At 43.9% G+C, this 25,169-nt stretch overlaps 2 protein-coding genes across 2 annotated transcripts; one reads left to right on the forward strand and one right to left on the reverse strand.

The window, feature by feature from the left end:
- Window positions 1-706: 706 nt before the first annotated feature.
- On the reverse strand, window positions 707-20,784 carry plekhf2 (pleckstrin homology domain containing, family F (with FYVE domain) member 2). Its single transcript, XM_080857302.1, has 2 exons — window positions 20,662-20,784; window positions 707-4,500 (listed from the first exon to the last, which is right to left on the reverse strand). The coding sequence occupies exon 2, from the start codon at window positions 4,487-4,489 to the stop codon at window positions 3,755-3,757; it is 735 nt and encodes a 244-aa protein (XP_080713428.1). The 5' UTR covers window positions 4,490-4,500; window positions 20,662-20,784; the 3' UTR covers window positions 707-3,754.
- A 1,845-nt stretch (window positions 20,785-22,629) lies between these two features.
- LOC308380212 (beta-2 adrenergic receptor) lies at window positions 22,630-23,637 on the forward strand (the record flags this gene model as incomplete). Its single annotated transcript, XM_080857490.1, has 1 exon — window positions 22,630-23,637. The coding sequence occupies one exon, from the start codon at window positions 22,630-22,632 to the stop codon at window positions 23,635-23,637; it is 1,008 nt and encodes a 335-aa protein (XP_080713616.1).
- Between the last annotated feature and the right edge of the window lie 1,532 nt (window positions 23,638-25,169).

The raw sequence follows: 25,169 nt of genomic DNA on the forward strand, positions 1-25,169 counted from the left end.
CTGGGTGTACACTGTTTTGTGTTCTTACCAAATACACAACCTCTAAACCTTATGGGGACCTAATGATTTGACTGCCACTGTGTGTTCCATAGGTTTAGATTCTTCCATGAAAAGTGCTTTAAGAAGAAACCAAATCCGATAACAACCTGGTTGGGGTTCCTGTGCAGCGAAAATAGTCCAAAGGACGACTGGTCATCGGATTTACAACCCACCTCGTGCAGAGCGGTTCCATGCTGACAGGGAAAGCGATGAAGGCATGGGGGATTAGCCTGCGTAGTGACACTAATCCCGGATGCACTGCTGACATTGTTACTGCTCTGCCTGGTAAGAGGCAGTGCATGACCTCCCTGACAAACAGGAACTCCAGGAACACTGATGCCCTTTCCTCTGAATCCATGGGCTCCATATGGTGAAGAAATACACGTCTGTGTCTTTTTAATCCTGGAATTTAAGGTGCAAGTTGTATTTGTTGTGCTCAAGAAGAGTATTTCTGTTTAAAGAAAAACATATTTCAAAGTTACATATTTAGACCAGCAAGTGCTCAGAAGGAAACCTCCCAGCAGGATCCCGACTCCTGCCAAAAGTATTTTCCAGGTCTCTTTGGGGTCTCCTAAGCTTGTAAATAAAACACAGGAGTCAAAGTGTTCTGTAATAATACACTGTATTTTTCCTCAGAAAATTAGTATCTAATAATGATATGCTTGATTACATTCTGGTTTAAGCCCTTTCATTAGGTTTTTTTTAAATCAGATAAGTGACAAAGGAACAGACCATATTCAAGGAGCGAAAACCACCCAAAAGAGGATTTTTTTTTTTTCAAATTACAATAAAAATTAATGGTTCCCTCCAACTAATCCAAACAACCAAAAAAAAAATTATATTGTTCAGTTCATATTACAACTCAAGTTTAAAAAAAAAAAGTATTATTTCCCTCACTGGAACTTCTGTCCACAACATTATTACTCTCCGTCTGGGTGCAAAAACACGTCAGCTCTGGTTATTGCAGATCCCGCCTTTGCTCTATCTAGCGTCCTTTTGACTTTGGGTCCAGAGAGTCCAATGGGTTCTAGTCCCTGCTCTAGTCTCCCTTTGGTAGCTCTTAAGGCCATTTCCTCCAGTGTTCTGAAAGGCTTGTTGACATGAGTCCCTCGATCAAAGCACCCATCCTTTGTTCAAGTTTGAGAACCGAAGTGCCTGTTCCGGAATCTGGGGCCAGTTCAAAAGGGCAGAATCTACATTAGAGAAAAAAAATGATCTGTACAAAATGTACAACACTGGCAAGATTGAGACAGCTAACATTAAACACATTACTAAATTAATGTAAGATTTTGGTTTAAAGTGGGGGGAAAAAAAGACTGGACTTGGAAATGCATGGATGGTTTCTGGTGCAAAAATGATCAGATAAAGCTAAATTTAGTCCAAGCCTCGCTTCATTTCTGGTCTGTTCCTATTCCTTGGACGGGTGACCGCTAAACTTCACAATTACCTGAAGTCAATTACTAAAATTAAAAGCAGTTCACACACACAGGATAGCGTGATCGAGGTTGAGATTAATTTCCGTAAACCCTTATAGATTAGTTTCACGAACCATGTGAGGTTTTGTGTGCACAAGCATAACCTGAAAGAATTGTTTTCAGGGAAAACAGCAAACAAGTTTGTGTTAATGAAAACATCTTATTGCATATTAGATCTAGTAACAGTCAATGCTTTCAACATTAAAGAAAAAAAAAAATCCCTTTTCAATGTCAGTTTTCTCTTATAGATAATGACATGCACACACATTTGCTGCTCCTTTCTCAGGACATTAGAAGCATCGGTATTGGATTCACATTCACCTGTGGTTTATGAGTAAAGTAATATTGGGCCCAGACACTGCAATGTGGCGTTCCACGGCAGGTGTGTAGTATGGCTCGGTGTGATGTAAGAAAATGAGATGTGGAGAGGGCGTACAAAAATAGTAGTGCATTCAGACATCCACTTCAATGCAACTCAGTATGCAGTATTGTGGTTTTGCAGTGCTGCTTCCTCAAAAACAACATCTGCTTGCATGTCTCGATTCCTGTTTGAAGAGTCACGGGAAAGACCATGGTTTCACCCAGAAAACGTACACACATACAAGCCTACCCGCACACACACACACACACACACACCAACGTGGGTTGGCTGGGAGAAGGGAGGGGAAGGGGACGATTTTCACATCTGAGTGACACTGACCACTTCCTCTGGAGTAAGAGGTCCCTTAACGAAGAGTAGGCCTGGAGGGCAGGGTTAGGGCAAGCTCTATTGCATCAGTCGGTGGTTGATGCAACAGAGTACAGTAGCTCTCCTCTATGTGACCAACACTAACATCATTTTATCACTAGAGACTCAACACTGTCTCAAGACATTCTTCCTCTTCCTATTCTAGAAGCTAGGCCAAGACCTGAAATTTCCAGTTGATTAACACACAACTGGCAAGGTGTTTCCATAAAACTGTGGTATCTGATATAGACCTCTAATTTCTAACTCTAAATCCATCTCATATTCACCCACAACATAGAGGAGTTTGTAAAACACAATCTATCCCTCATGTCGTGCTGTGGTCCATGGACTGGATTCTTCTGGGACTGAAACATGGCTTTTGATTTTGCTATTTTCACTGGACTCCCTGAAACATGAGAAGAAAAACTTGCTCCTCTAGCATGCTTATATGTCAGAAGGCACAGTGGCGGTAAGGCCTTTGATAGGCTTCATTTTGGGAACCTGCATAAAGTAAGCACTCACACGCACACACACACAGTCACACACACACACACACACACACAATTTTAAGAGCTAGCACAGTCCCCGAAGGGACAGGTTGATTTGTCTTAAGCAAGTATTCATTCAACTGGCATTATCTATTCAGGACTAGAATGCACTTTAATGCATACTAACAGGTAGGTCTGTTGACTGAGTCGGTATCTTGGGGACAAAAGGGGGAAAACAAATGCATCTCCTGTTATATAAAAAAGAAGGTTAGAAGGTACAAAAATACTGATTCCGACATGAATCTAGACACGAGTGCACCTTCTCAATTCCATCACACCCCAAAAAAGCTAGAGAGCGAGAGATTATTTACAGCTTGTGCTTGAGCACTGCCAACACGCTCTTCCCTGCAGTAACATCGGCAAGGCAGCAGTAGCCGCGCACCATGTAGAGTCCAAAGGTAGAGGAACAGACAGGCAAACACAAACGCCTGAGGGGACCAAGAGAACCACAGGCTGGATCCAGCCGACAGAGAGAGGAGAGCGTGGGCGGGGAAAGGGTAGCGTAAGACATCTCACTCCTTTAGTGAGGCTGTGAGACATCACACTCCTGTAGTGAGACTGTGAGAGACGGCACAGCCTGCTGAAGAGGTCCTTGGGTGCGGAGAAAGCCGCGTAGGAAGCAGGGGCTTCACCTAGTGTTTCATCTTCACGGTGGAATGCACCTACTCAAATCCATCAGCACCAGGATGCCATCCTAAGGGCTGGTAGACTTAAAAAATTAATTTGACATTTATTGTAAAGTCCAAAGCATTACTGCAGGAGAGAGGGTTGCAAAAGCGTTGTGCTAATGTGAAGGTATAGTGAGGTGGGGTGGACAGAGTTTAGTCAAAAAGCTCAGACTGGACGTTAATGTTCCGTAAAGCCAAGCTTTGGGCTGGACTGGACTGGACTGGACTGGACTGGACTTGAAGGTAGGGAGGGACAAAAGAGAGAGGTGAAGGCGGGACCAGATCTCGTCAGGTCCCTCAGTCACTGCTGTCGTCCTCGTCGTCATCATCTGAGACGTTGTTGCCCGGCGAACGTCCGTACGGGTCGTGCCGACCTGTGTTTAGCCCTGTGCCGAGGGAGAGCTGCTCGTAGCAGAACTCGCACACACGCACAGGCTTGGACGACTGGCTAGGCAGCAGGAACTTCTTATCCGAGCACGGGCCGCACACCACGAAGCCGCACTTGCGGCAGTGGTGCCTGCGGCTGACTGGCGTGAACTTGACCTTCAGGCAGCGCATGCAGATGGTCGCCTCAGAGTCGGGCACCCACACGGCGGCATGCTCACCGCTCGGCGCCTTGCCGCTCTTGGACAGCAGGTCGGTCACGCACTTGCCGATGTGGCTCATCCACTCAGACTTCTCAGTGGCAGTGGCGGCGTAGACGGCGAAGGACTTGGTGGGCGTCTTAATGAGCCAGCCATTGCGCAAGTCCCCCTCGTCCGCCACCGTGTCGATGGTGACACTCTCCAGCGGGATGATGTGCTGCTTGTTGTACTTCTTCTTCTGGATGACGATGTTGCCGTACACCAGGATGTCGTTGAACAGAAAGAACTGACGAGCCTTGGGCTTCTTGCGGCACAGCTTGGTCAGCACGCCCTCTCCGATGAGCACGCGGCCCGGGATGGCCAGCGGCTGGCCCGCCGTGCCGAAGCAGCCCTCCACAACCCCAATGCGCTTGTTGTTGGCCTCGCTGTTCGCCAGCCGGTCCACCATCTTTCCTTTACCTGGAAAGGGGGATAGAAAGAAAGAAGAAACAGCGTTATTCTCCAGACATAGCAGCCTCAGTATTTGTACTTCACTCAGTGTTCACTCCTGGGCTTGATGGACTGAAAAAAATCTGACAGTGCAAACTTTGCAAATATCTGAATGTATGCATAAACTATTCCTATAAAAAGAGTGCTAAAAACCACAATTAGTTTCATAAGGCTGCCTGAGAAAGACTGTATTACGCGCTGCATCATGTTGACGTGTCGTTTTAGAGAACTGAACAAATACAGGGACACCACAAGTGTACTGTCTGAGATAAGAAAACTACTGCGGTCAGCTTAAGTTTGGCAAGACGCCCAACAGGGCTCCACTCCACAAAAGGTCACCCGGAGAACAAGGCTCATTTGCAAAAGATATTTTCTAATCATAGTCCATTTTATGTATAAACATTAATGGAATGTCCAAACAATTCAATTAGCGCTCAAAATGAAGGCAGTGAGACACCTGTTAACCAGTTTGACTTCTTCACAAAGGAGAGGCCTCTGACCAACATGTATGACCTTTAAATCGCTGAAGTCACGTTGAAATGAGGGCAGTGACGCTTCGAGGTGTTAATCTTATTTTAGTTTCTTTTAAGTCTATCCTTTCCGCGACGTTGAGGCTAACAATAGCCCGTATGTTTTCGGTCGAGCAATGAGCCCAGGTCTGTTTGACAGCAAAAGTATGTGTATGAATACTTTCTGTTTTTATCTTCTCTTTCTGTTTTTATCTCCTCTTTTTGTTATTATTCTCTTTCCCTGCAATCAGTAGAGTAGTAATGGCCTGCTTAAATGGAAAGGCAAAATGATTAATGCAACAGCAAAGTCCAATTTATGTGTCTGTGCAATAAAAAACAGATCAATTTTTATGCAATATCTCTTGCTTTAGAAACCAAATGCAATCAGTTTGCCAGAGAGAGAGGCTGTGTAAAATTAGTAGGCAACCCTCCCTGAATGAAAGAAGCTACATCAAAAATGGAAGTGTACACTCTACACCACACCACACCACATCAGCGTCTACAAACACAAACACACACCCACACACAAACTTGGCTCCATAGTGATGTATTGAAAACGTTTTTTATCAAACAGGTGTGAAAAGAGCTCTCTTCCTGTTGTTCATCTTGACATTTTGTAAGGTCAGATCGGTGAAACCGCAAGATATTTATCACTGCCATCCCCCCCCCCCCCTCCTCTCCTCTCCTCTCCTCTCAGTCATCCAGACAGGCATCTCTTGATTAGCATCTGTGAGCAGGCTTGGGCACAAACATGAACAGTCGGCATATGTGGTTCCACAAAGAGCCAAAAATGCCATCCAGCGCAGGCTGAAATTGAGTAGGGAGAAGGAGATGGCTCAGTGGAGGACGTGCACAGCACTCTTCCTCAAGCAACCCTTATGGATCTCCACACAGCAGCAGCAGCAGTAGTCCGTGTCATAAATAACCAGCACTATCTGCTGGGGAGCCTAGATGAAATGAAATGAGTGGCCTGTGCGTGAATGAGCTGGTGAGGGGGCCAAACATCAAAATGCATTCCCCACCCACACATCAGTCACAGCACAGAGTTCTGTGAGGCTCTCAAGCAGCCCATCAGTCTAGTCAAAGTCCTGCTGAGGGAATTCACAGCCAACCCTCAAAGCCCAGATGACCTCCATACCAATTTTGCTCACCCCTCTTCGAACACAGTGAAAATAATAATAAAAAAAGAGGGCTGGCACTCACTCTCTCCCTCCCTTCCCAGCCCCATCATCACAGGCTGGGTAATAACTGGGGCTCACAGTAAATGGTGGGGATGAGGTGAAGAGAGAGGGTGTGACAGGACATTAGCCATAGAGTCAGAAAGTGTGTGAGAGAAAGAGAGGAAGTGTCCATATGAAAGGAAACAAATGAGAGAGAGAGAAAGAGAGAGAGAGAAAGACAGCAGTGGAAAGCCTGAGGATAGAGGGAGACACAGAGGGAGCATAATGAGGGAAGCAAATCTGATCTCATTTCAGATCACAGGGACACTGGCACAGTGCTGATAAATGCCTCTGAACAGGGCAGGGCTGGAGATCCGGGCACTCATCCAAATGACTCAGCCTCCCACTATGGGAGAGGACTCCTCTGCTGAAGAGGATCTGTCATGAAGTGTCTTTGACACTGGTGCTGTGTGACATGCGTCCTACCCTAGATTAATCACACTAGCGTTGTGGCATGTACCTGTCTGTAAAAGAGGCACAACCTCATGCGCACTAGGCAAGTGGAGTGTCACTGGCCCCGGCAACACTGCTTTACATCTGCCATAATACATTCTGTTTCATATGCACCTTCCAGATCAGCACACTCACAGGCATTCAGTCGAGGCATACTTGCATTGCCCCTGCGTGACGTATAAACACACACACACACACATTCTGAACATTCACACATGCTGTAGCTTCATAGGCACGCACACACACGTGCTCTATTGCTTTCTACTGGAGGCTACATGCTGACTCTCCCTCTGTCAGCACGCCATGTCACTGAGGCCACGCATCGCAGTGTCTCTTCCATCAGTGGCTGGGCCGCTAATTGGCCTAATTAGCTGAAGAGATAACACTGGGGCAGGGCAGGGCCGTGCCATCTCATTCCCTTGCATAGGGATCACATGGTTATCCGCTATCAGAAACCCCTTTGGCTGGCCATCTTTTAGCCTTCGCCGTCCCCTAAACACAGACACACTGCACAGCGGACAGCCAGGACATGGCGCGGTGATGGCCGTCACGTGGCATCCTCGGCCTCCGTGTGTTGTGGGGTGGAGGACAACTGGAATTGGTTGGAGGAGTTCGGAAGGGGTGGGTTGCGACACGAGGCTTCGCCATGCTGCTAGACACACAGCAGTGTAATGATAGCAGATAAACCGAGGCGTGCAGTCCAGATAAACATTGATAATTACAGATAATTAAGTCCATACATGTAGCTCAATACCCTATTATAGCCTCCTGCGGATTTGTGCATTTATACAAAAAAACATGAAAGAATGAATGCATACTGCCTACACAAGTAGGAAATGTATGGCTAAATAATTGTTCCTCTAATAACGCTAGCTAGTAAGGCTACAGTAGGTAGCAACCAATCTTGCAAAACCAATTTGTGTAATCCGGAAGGGATTCAATTTTAATGTAAACAACCACCATGTCAATCCCAGTGTATAGTGTGCAACTAGTAAGTAAGCATTCATAACACGTGGTTTCGCACAGTTTACATAGGATCAATAATGTTGAAAACCGCCTACAAGGGAATGGGAGATTTATGTCCCTACAGTCCAACACATTGGAAAACAAACTGGATAGACTGGAATGGAGAGCAGCTGGACTCCAATACCGGCACCTACCCAGTACCCACCTTCATCTTGACATTATAAGCACACAGAGAGCCAATTCTCACAAGAGACTCTCAGCAGTTAGTGCCATCAGTTTCAGATCTCCAATTCCTCCTCCTCTTCATTTGGTGTGAGTGTGAGGCTCACTAAGAGCTCTGCTTAACTTTTGGCTACGGGGAGGAGAACCCCTCAAGCAATTCAGATGAGAAGACGAGGCTTGCCAGGGCGGGGCAGGGCAGGAATGAACAAACACACACCTTCTCTTCTCCACACCCTGCATTGAGTCTGTTTAAATGACTGTTTAAATGAGTGCCAGTTCTTTGTTGAGACGCTGCATCTGTTGTCTGTGGTCCTGCTTGCAATCATAGTGATTCCATGTAATCAGTCCTATTCTGAAGAGACCCACACATGTTTCTCTGCAGAGCAGTTTGCTACAACTGTATACCGTCTTCACATGCAGTTGTATACTATATAATGGAAGATCTATGGAATAAAAGACCCAATTAACTGAAGCACAGATATGAAAAAATATTTCTAATAAGCAAGACTCGAAAGCTCTGGTTTATACAGAGTGGCTCGGTTGCGCTGCTCGTTCATGAACCTCGCCGAGCAGGATTGCCAGAGATATTACCGCCTATCCCCCAAAAATGCTCTTAATTGCAACTGCCATTTAACTCGTCCCGTCCTGAGCAACACCACAGACGTACGAGCCCCCTTGCAACTGAAGTGTTGGACTTTTACGCCACTGGATACTTCCAGGATCCCCGGGCCTCCATGCCCGGGTCATCCCAGTCGGGATACCCTGGCTCTACACACAACTTTAGTATTGGTGAGTTCAGGTGTTCCTGCAGCCTTCCAGGGCGTTGCACCTTGGGACGGGTGGCTGTTAAGGCAATGGCTGTCCGTTACGCACATACATTATGGCAACAACTCAGCGGCCAACGCAATTGGATATTGCGCTATTAAGCACCAGGTCTATGATTGAGTGACATTTGACCAGTTTAAAAAGCAATTCAGATGCTTGGACGGATACTTGGCTTTTTAACACTTCCTGATTCAAAAGAAATAATCCCTATGGAACAAATTAATTTCACAAAATATGTGAAAATAAAGTGTGAGCAAAACAAAGTTGAAAACATAGGCAACGGTTTGGTGATGTAGTCATCATATCAATACCCTTAATTCTCTCATAGGGATTTTATTTTGCTAATGTTGCATGAAGCCCATTGACGGTGCTCGTTGCTCTACGAAATGAGTGCCCAGAGTGTGAAAGACAGACATTACATAAAGCCTCGGAAGGCGCTCCATTTCGCCTCTCCATCCATCCAGGGTTTCTAAGGCGCCTTCACATTACAAGATGGGACACGTTCCAGATGACTCATTCACACACTGCTCGCTTGTCGGGCGGCGGGCGACAGGCCTGCTCAGAGGGAGGAGGAGGCAGACTCGAACGACTGTCAGCCAGGACCGCGCAGAGGCTGATGGAGAGGCCAATGCCGAGAGCCTTTCTCAGCACAGCTGGCCAGTCCACTGCCTGATCTGATCCCACATGGTGCCACCGTTGCGTAAGCATGCATTTGGATGGACTGATGGGAAACCAGGGGCACTTTTTGTTTGTTTGTTTTTTTTACTCTTTTCTCCAGGGTGCTCTCAGAGAACAAAACAAGTGGATTGGGTGAACAGATCAGGTCGGCACCGGAGGAAGCAGAGCCAGAGGCTAGGCGTTCTGCTGGATGTGGCAGGGTCCCCCTGGGGCGAACCGCTGCTCCGATTCTGTCAGCTGAGATGATACAACAGAGAGGGGGAAGGAGAGGACATGTGCCACTCTTCATCATTTCAAACTCCCGCGGATGAGTCAACAGGTCAGTGTGACGTGCTCTTATGACTACCAGCCTATTGTGGCCTGGATTGCTAGAGCTACCAGGGCTAAACTGGGAGTAGAACACAGACCTGGCATCTCCTTAAAACACTCAAGGAGGCATCCTCTAAAAAAACAACAATAAAACAATTTGAAAAATGCACACACAGAAGAGATATAAATATCATGCAGAGCCAGAGCACAGACAAGGAGTAGATTTCCTATTTTTCTGCAATTCATCAACTGCAAAATGTCTTGGTCCTGCATTGCTCAATAGTGCTTACTGCATTCCCTTACAGTCCGGTGATACAGTGCGGAAAAGGATGAGCCAATCACTATCAATTTCCCTCAACACTACTGTCACGCACACACAAACACCCAGTGAGCTGATCTCATAGCTAGATGACCCTCCCAGCGTGACTAGACACTAGATACAGGCACCATACAGTCTGACTTGCGATCCTCTCACACAGTTACTGCAGGTGTTGCAATCACACAGCAGGTACAGAAGCACAAATAGGAACTATGCCCGTTCATGACAATTACCCCTGCATGTTTCTACCCCCCCCCCCCCCCCCCACACACACACACACACACACACACACACGTGTTGTGCACGTTCACACCTCTCATGAACTAGTTCAAAGTTCAGTTCATACAAGTAAATATGAATCGTTCACGTTCATAGTTCACCAATTAAATTCTGAACTCGTTCATGGTTCAGTTCAGTTCATTTTCATTTTTATTTTAATAATTGCTAATTTTCCAGGAGGACATAGTTTGCACAGAAAGGTAAGGATTTTACTGACGGAAACTTTATCAGATACCTAGCCCTGTTGTACTATTTAAATAATGAATTATACAGGGAACTAACGGAATGCAACCTCTTAAGCAATGATATGCGTCTGGCTTAATCTAAGATATACAAGAGCAACACTGTAACACTTGTATTTGTACATTAGCAGTGTATGCTAAGTGAGTTCACGAACAGTAGTACCATCATGCTAGATTAATTAAGTGACAGTGCTCGTAACAATTATGAGCAAGCTAAACTATAACAAACACATAAAAACAAGGTAGGCTACAAAGTCAAACTTACAAATAGGCTACAACTTCAACAAAGTGCAACATTCAAGTATGTGAAAATATTCCCGAAGTTAACTGCCACTCCATCTAAATAAGCCGTGAAGAGAAATCATGACCAACGCAATTACCAAATATGGTAATTTACCGAAACATGCTCTGTCTTAGCAACTTAACAAATAATTACTATGGCCTTTTTAACAGGTACTGAGCAATGACAGGTTGCAAGCATTCGATTTAGACAGCGTCTCAGTAGAAGGAAAACATTCCGTGACTTTTCAGCTAGACCTCAGTTGCACCGGACCCAGATAATATATGAACGTGTTAGGGATGCACGATATTATCGGCAAGACATCGGTATCGGCTTCAAAACTTAATTATCGGTATCTGCAGATATGAAAAAATTCTGCCGATGAACCTGGCCGATAAGGTGAAGTGTAAATTATGCGCACGCAAAGCAAATGTTTATGAGCGTCGGCTGTGTGGCAGTAGCCTACTTCACAGTATCAGAGGATGATGACAAAATGCCTATTTGTCAGAAAACTTTTCAGGAGAAGGAGGAGATGCAGCTTGGCCATAACGTAGGTTGCATGCATAGATGCAGACCACCCGCGTGCCACGCTTTACAACATTACATGTCGCGCTAATAGACGTTAATAAGTTACAGAGTTAGTTAGACAACACTAGCTTCGTTATGTACATGGCTCACTTTTGCATTTATGGAATTTATACAGCTAACTTGGCAATAACGTTACATAGATTAGTCTAGAAATCCTAGATGGGACGTTACTAAACTGTAAGTCAGTTAACCAAGGTTAGCTTGGAAAGTTAGCCAAGCATGCTACGTGACACCAGAGAAGTTGATGATGCCTCATTTGACCCAATGTGAAACGTTATGTCACGAGCCCACGCGATCTACATGGTTTACTTTTCCATATGTGGAATTTATACAGCTAACTTGGCAATAACGTTACATAGATTAGTCTAGAAATCCTAGAAGGGACGATATTAAACTGTAAGTCAGTTAACCAACGTTAGCTTGCCAAGTAAGCCAAGCTGCATTTCCAGAGTGTAGTTGTTCAAGTTCAAGGAGGTACTGTTCAAGTATGAAAATTGTGACGTGAAAATATAAATAAATCTGCCATACTTGAAACCATTTCAGTTTCATGAGTGAATGTCTATTTCTAAAATGATACAAATCAAGTTAGTAATGTCCTGTATTTACAGCAATACCCTAGCATAATAACAGATTAATTCTAGTACAGGAGAGACTTTTCAATAATTAAAAAGCTGAGGTGTACTGTATACATCGGTATCGGCATCGGCAATCGGCCAAAATGAGCTTGTAAATATCGGCATATCGGCTAAAATTCAATATCGTGCATCCCTAGAACGTGTTCACCGTTCAAATTCATTATTTCTGATTAGGTTGCGTTCAGTTCATCGTTCTCATAAAAATGAACGTGTTCAATGAACGCGTTCTTTTGAACGCGTTCATGCACAACACTGACACACACACACACACAGACCTCATAAGCAGCTGATCCAGTGGCATGAATTCATGCTGTGAGTACTACTCCTCCCAAAGGGCTCTGGCGCACTATGACAAGAAACAATGACACATATCTGGCCAGCTCAACTCCATCTGCAGAAACATGGCCTCATAATCTGTGGAGCCGCCACAGGGGTTGGTACACTAACTATAATAGCTCAAAACTAAAGGAAGGTTGACGTGCCAACCTTAGCCGATGCACCCACCATTCATCTCTCTCTCTCTCTCTCTCACAGACACACACACACACACACACACACACACACACACACACACACACACACACACACACACACACACACACACACACACACACACACACACACACACACACACACACACACACACACACACACACACACACACACACACACACACACACCTGTTGAGCCCAACATTGTTTACATGCTGTCATGTATATGGGATGGATTTAGGTTATTGGGTTATTCAACAGAGCAGGTGGTGTGCAAGCAGCAGGTGTGGGACAGAAGTATACTCTCTCTCGCGCGCGCACGCGCTAACACAAACACACTGCTCGAGACAGTTGCGCTTTGCAGGAGCAGCAGCTGTGATGTGAGGAGCCCAGACACCAGATCCTTCCCTGACTGCTGACACTGAATCTGGGTTCGGCAGCACACGTGGGCCCCACACTTCACACAATGGCCCAGTACGGGAGCGTCTCGGGAGGGGAGGACGCCTCGCAGTGTACTTCTAAAACAACTCGGCCTGTCAACCATCCTCACACTCAGGCTTTTTACCCCACACATGTGCTCCGCTCTCTCTTGCCATCAGTGTCATTCATATTACATGCAGACATATGTTTACTTTAAAACATCCGTTAGATGACGCATGCATGCAGAGTCTAACTGTTTGATCAGTGGCACCTCACCACCCATTTCCTCTTCACTGAAGCACCTGGGGAACTGAAGCACCTCAGCCTGACATGGCTCCTTCTTCATGCGTCTGCTCAGTTCTGCTTAGGCACAAACTGCGCTCTTAACATGGGGAGTGTTCGGAAACTGCCACTCTGAGCATACTCTGGCACTTTGAAACCGTTCGTAAATTGGGAATGCCGTTGGAACTGTCAATCGTTTTTTCGGAGTGTCACACTCCCAGAGCGTTCAGAGCACACCGTGGGCACTCCAGCTGAAGAGACGAGTGTCAGAATGTGACGCAGTCTAACTAGAAAAAAAACAACAGAGTGTGCTTTGGGAAGGTTTGACAGCTGCAGACTTATTGGAGAATTACAGAAGATAATTAGTCATTTAACATAATCACTTATAAAGTATTCATCATCCTCACTGTCCTCAAGCTGTTGAATTAAACATAAACCCAATTTCAACACAGCTGTATGTGGTATGTCCACTTTGGTCCTTAACAAAACATTTGTTATTTCGTAAAAGAGATGGAACACTGTTTCTTTCTGGAGAGCATCATTCCTCTCTCAGAGCGGATTGAAGATTGAATTAACCAAAATACCCATGGCACAGAGTGGTGACTGATGGCAAGAGATTGTGAGGATGCGGTTATGAGGGAAAACAGTAGGCATTTGTGTGCGTAAAAAGTTTGTGTTTGAGTGAAGGCAAGTGAGTGAAATCAGGCATTGGTTGGGCTGTGGGGTCGAGCTGTGATGTAGGCTATGTATAGAAATGGAAGTGTGTGTGTGTTCGCACCAGTGAGTTTGTCTCAGAATGTCTCACAGGGAATAATGCAGGAGGCTTTTATCATGACTGTTTATGAGGTGTAGTGTAACCTGTCTTTTTATCATGACTGTTTATGAGGTGCAGTGCAACCTGTCTGACATCCAAAGCAGAGCTCTGGGGCTTACTGTGACAGTGTGGCGAGGGAGCTGGGCTGATCGGAATCAGCTACACTCATGGGTTATTGATGCGGGCCATCGGCCTCAGTGTCCTTAGCTGTGTGGCCAAGACAGCATGATCCCTCGAAAGATGAACTGCATGTCATGGTGCACCATAGCACAGCCATTCCCAATGGATTTGCACATTGCCTGTGTCACACATTACCACATGATATGATCCTCAAATGCCTTTTAATAAACAACTACCTCAAACAGCGCTAATCCCATTAAAGCCTTCAAGGAATGCTTGCTATGTCTTGGTAACAAGCTGTTTCTCTCCATGCTGTTTTTTTTAAATAACTTTTAAAGCAAACAGACATATTTTATGACCCTTTCACGAACAAAACTATAATGCAGCTATAAATATTTGACACACCAAATAAAACCAGCGTTAGTGAAATAAAGAAATAGCGCTCTTGGGTGAGAGATGTGGCTGTGAATAGAGGCGGGCACACAGAGGAAGAAGGGCACTTCACACCACCGCGCAGATTCATAGAAAGGAAGCCTGAGTGCATATTTTCAGGTTCTAAAGTGAAGATTATTTATATCCTGTGTTTGAGGTTGGTGTACATCAGCGGCAGTCTCCCCCTTCTACAGACGAACACTCTACCCAGCACCTTAGATAGTGAAAGGGTTTGTGGGTTCAAAATATAGTCACCTTTATTCACCTCCCAGCCAAAGATCCTGTAGACAAAGTTGATGAGATGTACCTTTGCCTCGGTCAGAACCAAGAACAGCAAAAGGGTACCAAGCAAGTAGAACTTTATCACATGATATCCTACACCTTTTCCTGTAACCATCAACCACCTTTTTTCAGTTACACGGTCCTAGTCAGTTCTTTTGTTCAAGTGAATGTGCTCCAAATCGAAAGAAAAATTCTATAAATCTCTAGTTATCCATTTATCATCTGTTGATACAATTGCAGATCTTACCATCTTCTTCTTCCTTTGTTTTCAGTGGCTAACAATTATTTAAGTGTCTAGAAAATGCTAAGTGGACACCTTACCTCTAGATCCCAGCGGGCGCTTCTCAGGCTTCCTCCAGACGTCAGGGTCTGTGTCTGTGTCTACGAGCTTTAGTCTTTCTTAGTATAGTGCATGTACTCTCAGCAAGCACAAAGCCATCACACAAAGGCGATCATGCTGGACTAGGTCACGGGTCCTAAATACATCTCAGTGAGAAACAGACGCAGATTATCTCAGATACGTAAACAGCTCAGCTCATAGACAGCACAGTGGACAGGATCTCACAGACTCGCACACTGTAAACATCAAGCTGCCAACACCTGATATGAGTGTGCAACAAGTGTTTGCTACAGTAGTCAACCCTGAACCATAATACCAAAGGTATCTAGATCCTATGAATGCCACAGGCACTGTAAACAGAACTTTATACAGGGAGTTCTGGAATGAGGTCAAACGCTACTCTCAGGTGCCTTCAATCTTGAAGAGCTGCCAGTTGACTGCTCTCAGTAAAGGGGATAATAATTAACAGTGACAGCTTCCTATTTCCTCAACATCTCCTGTGAGTGTCACCCCGTCTGCTTAAATTCTAATCAAGAGCAGATCTCATTTCGTCTTTTTCTTCCCTTGCCCATCAGGCCTTGAAGCAATAATAATAGGCGGTGGAGAATAAGATCAAACCCATAGCCTTGCCTTTGCTCTCAGTACAACATGAAGCGTCTCAAACAGAGATAGGCTAGTACTTTTTCAATTACAGCTAGACTACACAGACAGGCTCTAGGATTTCCCAGTCTTTTAAACTCAAAGCATTTATCCAAAAGACTCAAGGACAGCTGGAAAAAGTTCAGTGCTCATCATCGAAGACAAACTCTAACCATTACAATAAAAACATAAGTAAGATCATGCACCCACTACACAGAAGAGACCTGCCTGGACCTTCACCATTACCCTCTCACCCAATCATATCATCCGACTAATGGGGGCACAGTTGGGCAAATCCCATTAATGGCTGTTTCATTGTGGTTTGTCACCAAAGGCACCAGTGGTTACAGGCTTTTAAGTGACTCACAACTAATCAACTATTTCCCCTCTCACACACTGAAGCAGCTTCACTTAAAAGACATCCACGACACGGGAAAATGAACCCCAGCTTTCAAATGCCTGCCGTGTGGCTTGGTTGTATGGGTCCTTGGAACCTTTGATGTCTTGATGTGCAATCTTGGGTGGCTACCGAGACACAGATGTGGGAAATTCCCTGGTCTTCAATTACAGTGTACCTCTTTTGCATGTGTCACACTCTTGCCCAGTTTCAGACATGGAACACACCAGCTTCTCAAAATGGACAACGCTATTCAGCAGCTTTTAAGTGTTTTCACGTCAGGAACAGGGCTCATCTCCGAATTGTCACTTTAATTGCAGATTAAACCACTGATGCCAGATGTCAAAATGTTTTTTTTTGTTTTTACTTTCTTTTTTTCCCTTTGTCCACATGTAATAATCAGTAAACTCTTGTCAGTCAAGCCTTAGCCCAGATAATAGCCGTTTTAGCCACGGTTAATTACCCTGTTATCATTGCATAACTCACCTTGGCACCAAGAGTTCAATTTCAGTACTGCTGGCTAGTCATTCATTCATTCATTATATCCCGTGAAATAGTGTCATGGTTGAGTAATTAAGTTTAGAAACCCCCTTGTTTACGCCTGTACTGAATGACAGGGCACATGGAATAAGCAGTCCACCCAAACTAGCCACTAGTACCTCCCCCGTTTTTTTGCTGATGCTAATGGTCCAAGCTTATGTTCCTTGTGCCTCCAGCAATTGCACACTTGCACAGTCAACACATTTCTCGGCTCAGCTATTTCCATTCTTGAGAAGCGGGAAGTGCTGAAGCCTTGGTGGGTGTAAAGGTCTTGCGGCAGCTTGGGCAATTACAGTGGTTGTCGGACTGCCTAAGTTCAGAGGGCTAGGCAAATTGGTATGCTACGCTGCCTTGTCAACTACTCAACTACATTATCTGGCCATACAGAAAGTATCTGACACAAAGTGGATATAGGCTGTACAGGGCAAAATATCTGTACCGAGAAAATATTTTGTCTTCTACACAGTGATTACAAGAATTACTGCAAGTTTTTGAGCATCATCACTGGGCAGTGTTCCTGAGTAATGTTGTCCAGGCACTTTCCCACCGATATTCGGAATTGAAATTTTTATCTGGACTTTAATCACTAGTATGCAAATTGTCCCGATTACTCAATCAGAACACAAGGAACTGGTCACGCAATTGCCAGGCAACACTGCTCAAAAAGCTACCCTGTGCATCATCACCTTTACACCACCAAGCCGAAGGAGAAACTTTTCTCACTACTCAGACTTAAGATGGCGTTCAAAACCCTACACTTCAATGCGCAGCTTAAAAAATAACAGAGACTATACTGAAATAAACAGTTTCAATGGAACAGCTGGAAACTCGTAAAAACGATTCAGCCTACATTAAAATTTTAGCAAGACCAGATGCCTGAGACACACAGACAAAAGAACCTCAAACATTTTCCAGGTTCTAGGGTCGGACTTTAAAAAGACCTCAAAGCTGCTCAAGTGATGCCAGAGAGAGAGAGAGAGAGAGCGAGAGCGAGAGAGAAAAAGAGAGAGAGAAACATACTGGGGGCAGCTCAGAGTGACAGCATCTGTTTCTCTCATTCATACATGTGCCGAACACATTCTCCACAGCCCTAGCCCACCGCTCCCTGAGACGACAGGCGCTGTGCACAAAGCTGAACACATTGCACTGCACTCCTTCGACATCAAAGCGGATGGTGTTCTGCATGGGTGCTCCTCTTAAGGGAAGGTGAGCAACCAATCAGAAAAGGCTCTCATCAAACTCTTTAAATACAGAATCAGCAACAAGCGTTTAAAATGAGTCCTGCAGTCCAAATTCAAAATATTGGAGAGAATTGTCTGCCTCCGCCCCTTCTTCCCCAGACTCAAAGGTCATGCAAGTTGCTGAGGTAGTAAACAGCCGTGGGCCTTCTGCTCCTCCATTGTGACTGATAGCAGTTCATGTTAGCATGTGTTAGCATGACAGCCAATTTGTTTCATATCTGGCAACCCCAGGTGTTGAAATGGTACTGCAGAAATGGCCAAATCACAAATTGCCGTTCCACTCCGAAACAGAAATCTCAAAGGAGAACTTACTGGCTGTCGCGTTGTTGTCGGAGGGAGCAGTAAATATATTAAAGATTGGTCCTTTAACTCATAAAAGCTGACATCAATGATGTAGGAAAGACAGGGCTTTTCCAACCATGAGCTAATGATCCAACAGTCTTCCCCTAGGTAAGCTGGAAGTCTATCACCATTAACCTTCATAGATAAAGAAGTAAAAACTCAGAGAGCATCAGTGCCCACTGTATTGGCTTAAGATGTCTAATGAACTAGTTTTATGCAGGCATATTGTTGAACAACTTTAGCCCAGATGGAAGAAAATTCAGGGTGGAAAATGTTGCAGACCTGCAATATGTATTGATAGCACTACTGTTACATCTCAAAACTGTGAAAATAACTGCTTTCTCAGTCGGACTAATAACAAATTGACAGTTTCCTACTGACCGTGAAATTTCCCAAGTAGGCTATAGGTCTTTTCTGTCAAATGTGTTGCCATGGCCCAAACCGTTACAAACAGCCCTTTCCAAGTCCACAGCATGGGTAAAGACCGACAAGTCAGGCAGGTTCGTCTTATGAATCACACCAGCGCATGTGACTTTCTGACACGACACTAACAACTTATGAATCTCTTTTACTCTGGAAGCAGCACAATTAACTTGTTTAATCCTACAAAAATGTGTCCAGTTATGAGGCTCTAGAAATGTTAATGAATGATGTATCTGTTCTTTCTTTTAGTTTCACTTTGAGTCAAGTTGTAGAAGTTTTGGATCTAGGTTAACGCCCAGACAAGTCAGGGAACATCGCAGTTATCTCTCAAAATGAGAAAGATGTCCTCTGTGACTAATAACGATGGGTCAGATATGCACTATGAAGGGGATACAGGCTATTTGCCAGCTAGGCTGTTGAATGCATATGCTGAACTTATTATGCAAACAGATGACATTAACATTATCAGTCACACTAGAATGTGATAAAGCATTCTAGTGGCAATGCTGGCGACTGCCAGTAACACGAGTTTTAAATGTGTTAATGACTGGGATGGCACATCATCACATTACCTCAGCGGTCACACTTGTTGCGCCCATAAAACAGCCTTACAAACCCCTAATTTTCCATGAAACTTTGATTATTTCAAAGGGTTACACGTGATTTAAATATTTTCATGTGTGGGAAATTTGGGATAAAACGGGTTCAGGAAATGCGAGATGTGATGACAGCCTTTGGGTCAAAATAACAAACACATTAGGGAAAGGTTAAGTCTGTGCCATAATTACGTGCTTACTCCGGTTTAACAAATTAATTTAGACGGTGGGAACAAATACATAATAATGTATCCGTGCATATACGCGTTGAACTATTACTAATCAGCTGCTGACCACCAATGTAACGTTATAATTTAGGCAATCATGCATGAATTGACTTTGTTAATTGTTGGTGAAACTGTTGGTTTTATGATAATGGTGGCAAATAACTTTTACAACACCATATTACACATGCACGAATAATTTAGTTTCAATCGCGTCACGCGTTAAAGCCTACAGTTAAGTTAGATACCCAAACTCCAGTAGTCTCCAAACTCCAGCAGTCAAGGCTTATATTTGTCTGCTGTGTTTTTTTAATTGTATGGTGCTACCACTGCTGCGAACTTCAAAACGCTACCGTGACTGGTCGCCTCCAACGTCCAGATACCCTGACCTGGTTGTTTACAACAGACAGGATAACTGACGATGTATAGTTAAGAAGCAATACACTCCTCCTCAACGTCACTAGCCGCATAAGTTATCCTACTATGTATTAACACTTAGTTATACTTCAAACTATAAATTCGCTTGAAAGTTGTACACATCACTCCTCCTTATAACTGGTTAACAAAACAGCTAATACGGACAGCTAGCTGCAGGATAAATGCAACTTAACCCACTATCCTCACTGACAGGCTAGCCGTTTCAATAATGCATAAGTAAGCTAGCAATAGCTAGCTGGTAGTTTACAAACGGTCCAGAGTTTTTAACAGCTAAACGGGATTCCAACCGATGAATAAAATAGTACACCACTTATTTTTTATATCGGAAACAAACGCGGGCTTTCCAACGAAAACTAAGTTCATTTCAGATGGACGAGCTTCTTTGCCAAGACCATTTACTTGGCTAATATTAACCCCCGACTGTATCCCAAGTGAAGCTAACATTAGCAGAACGTATGAGCCCATTTCCAAGTTCCAAGTCCATATTAGCAGGCTAACGCTAGCTAACAAATGGCTGAGTAAGATGGGAAAGTAAACTCAGACAAATAAACGGAATCGTGGCATTAAAAATGTATACATACGTACCTCGAAAAGAAAACGTATGCCAGTAAAGTTGGAGTGACCTGTAGCTCCCAGAAGAAATTCCAGATTTGTCACCCTTTCAACTTTGCCTCTGTCAGTCGCAAGGCGGCAGCTTACTAGGGCACTTTGCGGGCAACAACAATATGGCTCCGTAAAGTTGTTAGCGGGATTGGAAACGTCACTTCTCCGGAGACAGATAGGGTGAGAAGGGCAGAGACGTTCTAATTTGATGTAATAAACAGAATACACAATCCAATCATTGGGCAAGTAATTTCCATCTGTCGTGCAAACAGTAACCTGCTTCCGACTTTGCTCTTTGCTTCTTCTGAGAACTTTGTTGCCTGTGCCAAAGTAGATGAACCAGTATGACAACTTTCTTTCCAGAAAGGCCTATGGCTATTGATTTGGGAAACTACATAGACTTTTTAACATGAATAAACTTTTCCTATAGTAATACTGGTGTAGTGGGCTACCAAACGGCTTGAGGTTTAGATGTAATAATAGACATCCGATATCCCTATTTCTTAACAACAAACGTTTGTTTTTAAGGCAAGAAATATATTTCTACAAGAAAATCAATAGTCTCCCTTTTTTAAAGCCGTCAGTGTAAGTGTCGTTGCCAAGTGACTGGTCCTGCGACAGCATGAGATTTATATTTGCGTGAAGTAAGTGATGTAATTTTTAGAAACTGCAGGTGTTAGCGTACTTCTTTGCCACATACTAGCTCGAGACATTAATATATATAGGCATGATTGCAACATAAATTAATGAAAGACAATTTACATGAAGAAATAACTTAGTGAGGAAGTCATGCAAAGGTGTCAAGGTTGACTGCAAGCTTTCGGCTGGCCTTTCTGACAGACTGTCACAGTGTCAGTGTCAGTCGCTTGACCTACTTGATCTTTCACATCCTCATGCCCACACACCAGTTCACATTTGGTCCAGTGACATGACTGGAGCAGGTTTGTTGGTTGTGTTTTCAGTCAAGAAAAAATCTATGGCAAGTCTCATTTAAGAAAAATAATAATAAAAGAATACTGATAAAAAGAGATCCTGTTTGACATAGTCCTGTTTGACATAATGGGCCGTCAATGTCGAAAAGCGCCAAGAACTGAGGAAGACTATTCATTCCGTTGCGACTCCCTGCTGCCCCCAGGTGTCTGCCCCTCTCATTTAACGGGCATCATTTAAAGAGGTTGACTCATGACGCTATTTGCATGTCGTTTTTTTTTTTTAGTCCTATTGGTTATTGCCTACTCCTTTTGCCATCTATTGAGACCTCGCTCATAACCGTGTCTATTTCATATAATTCACCTCAGAATACGTCCTGACATTCTTGTCAAACTATGTAAGGTTAAGTGGTCAAGAAACACAACATAAATTGTTAAATAAGGGGAAAAAACATCAGCATGTCAACCATAGGTTCTTTCTAAATGTATGATCTCTGCTGAGGGGCCAATAGCGACATCATGCGTCATTACATTATGGTCATTGTTCCCATCTGACTGACGACGCTCGAGTTTCATAGTAGTTTACATGTTCACACTCGGGACAGGACAAATGCATTCCGTGGACGTGCGTAATAGCGTTAATGCCTAGGCTATTTTGTATCCACTGATACGGTGTTCAAACCTTGCGCTTTTGCGCTTCAACACTTGCACTCTTACAGTTTTTTGGCAACATACAAACTTACGGTAGGTGTTTCTGTGCATTATTTGTGTCGTGGTTTTTAATGCTATATTTGCTACCTTGACATTGTCATGAGCAATCCTTCATCTCCGTTGGTAATAGACGTGTTTGCTCATTGTTTTTAGGGCTGGGCTGTATAACTTACCTTAAAGCTATCCAATCCCTGCCAACTGTGGATGTTAAAGCTTGGGATAGAAGTGATGCTTGGCCACAGAGGGTTCTGTATCTTTCGAGGAGTGGTCACCATTCGGCAAGACTGACTTTACGCGCCGCTGACCAAAGATGCTGCAAGGATTGGAGCCAACGAACTGTACTGTGTGTTGCTGTACACTTGCCAACAAAATATTGATGGTGGTATTTATGATTTTATTAATCTTTGCGATACTGTTTGGAAACTCAGTAACGTTAGCTGTGATTTTTGGAACCAAACATTTTCACACTCCTCAGGGTTACCTGAAAGCATCCCTGGCCACGGCTGATCTAGCAGTGGGCATTTTCGTGGTACCGCTCTCTGTTTACGCAGAGGTTTCTCTTTTGATCAATGGCACCACACCAGAATGGACAATGCGTAATTCACAGGACATCACTTTTCACCCGTGCATCTTTATCGGACCCATGTTTGCAGGTTGCACATTGGTTTCAATCACAACTATCTTCCTTCTTACCATTGAGCGGAGTATTGCGGTTATGAGGCCTCTGCATAAGGAGTCTGTGATAACGAAGAAGAGAACAACCGTCTTAATTGTCTTCTCTTGGCTAGGGAGTTTTCTTCTGGCTGTAACTCCCATTATATTTAGCAAAGACATCTCACTGGAATATAACCCTTGCAGCAGGATGTGTAATTACGCTGTGGGGGGAAATGGCTTCCCCTCTCATGCATGGAACATTCTTTTACTTTTTCCAGCATTTGATTTCACTCTACTTGGGGGAACTGTGGTGATAAATGTTATATCACTCTCCACCATTCGCCAGCATTCAAAGAGAAGGAAACATCTAGCGGAGACGGATTGCCAAAGCATCTCCAAACCAACTTTTTCCGACATCAAGGCTGCGAAGACCATAGGAACTTTGACCTTAGCCTTCACGGCATCTTTCACTCCCATTGCTGTCTTCGTTGTCGGGAATGTCATAGGCAATGAATGGTGCAATTTCTCTTTTTTTGCTTTCTGGATATTAGCCACAAACAGTTGCTGGAACGTTATAATATACAGTGTCAGAGACCAAAAGTTTAGACATTGCGCGCACCAGCTTCTAGCATTACCGAGGGCAAAGAATGATGCCAACACCTAACATGCATGTAAATTATCATTTTACAAGTAGCCTGACATAATTCTATGAATTTAATTTGAAATACAGGAGTAATATCTCCGAATGAATGCCTTTTTGACTATCTTCGACTGTCTCAAGAACAGGGTTTCTGTATTGTCAGTTTATTTATTTGTATTTATTTTGCATGACTCTGTTATTTGCAGGTATAAGCTGTGGAACTCGTTCATTTACATTTTCACGTCAGTGGAGCATGCTGGTAATGTTATTAATATTTATGTTATTAACAACATAACATTTTGTAAACATGCTTTTTTCAGTGTAGCTTTATTGCTTAATGATGCTGTTTGGTGAACATTGCCATGTTGCTGTGCAGGTTTATTTCTGTGTGTGTGTGTGTGTGTGTGTGTGTGTGTGTGTGTGTGTGTGTGTGTGTTTGTGTGTGTGTTTGTGTGTGTGTGTGTGTGTGTGTGTGTGTGTGTGTGTGTGTGTGTGTGTGTGTGTGTGTGTGTGTGTGTGTGTGTGTGTGTGTGTGCGCGTTTTATGTAGGCTACATACGGATTGTTGTCGTCAGTATTGTTCTGTTGGGTTCTGTGCATGACACTTGGTGGCGACAGAGCTCAGTACCTTGTCTCAAAGGATATGGAATGTAAATATGTACTGCATTAAACATCAAGGGAATAGTGGAAAACAGTGAGCATGGTTCAGTGGGGAAAGAGGCTGCAAGCAAGTGATAACTTCATCAGCGCTGTTGTAATTGGCATGCTTTTTTTGACAATTGTCACTTAGGCTTTGTAAATGTTTACATGAGAGGAATCAAATACAAAAATAAACAATTTTTTTTCATCGATGAGACATGCGTAAGTGTTCTCACATGTCCAATTATGTTCATGCAGACATTATTAAAAAATACCATTACTTACAACAAAATATACTATCCTACCGAAACATTAGCCTACTTTCCCATTTACTATCACACGCATACACACACACACACACATAGACACAGAGAGACAGCCGGCTACTGCAAAGCTGCAATCCTTCGGACATGAGGTAAGTCCGGGGGAATCTTGGGTCTGAAGTTTCTAAACCCATGGTAAATTCTGGTTGAGGATTATGGCCAGATGAGTCTCCAATCATTTGTCCCTTCACTGCTGTCCAGTGCCTGGAGTGGTCAGCGCAGAACACCCTATCAGCCAACAGTCGTGAAGCAGATGGCCTGGCTTTTGTTTGTTTTGTTTGTATTTTTACTCTTTTTTTTATTTCACATTGTCTTGACTGCAGGCAAAGAAGGGATCTTCTGCTTTAGCACAGGGGTAAGGATTCTCAGAGAGCCTATGGAAAATCCTTTTTTCCCCCTGTCTTCCCTCCATCTTTTGTTTTTACTACATTTGGAGTAAATGGAAACCCTGCCGTGAAAGTGTGCTGTCACGTTTCAGTGCAGATGGCCAGATCAGGGATTAGTGGGAGGGTTTGTATTACTCCATGTTTTTTTTGGTCTCCCTCCAGGACCCAAGTATGAGGACAGTGTGGTGATTTTTATAACCTCATCTGCT

This window comes from Sprattus sprattus (genome assembly GCF_963457725.1).
Source record: "Sprattus sprattus genome assembly, chromosome: 19".
NCBI classification, from domain to species: domain Eukaryota; kingdom Metazoa; phylum Chordata; class Actinopteri; order Clupeiformes; family Clupeidae; genus Sprattus; species Sprattus sprattus.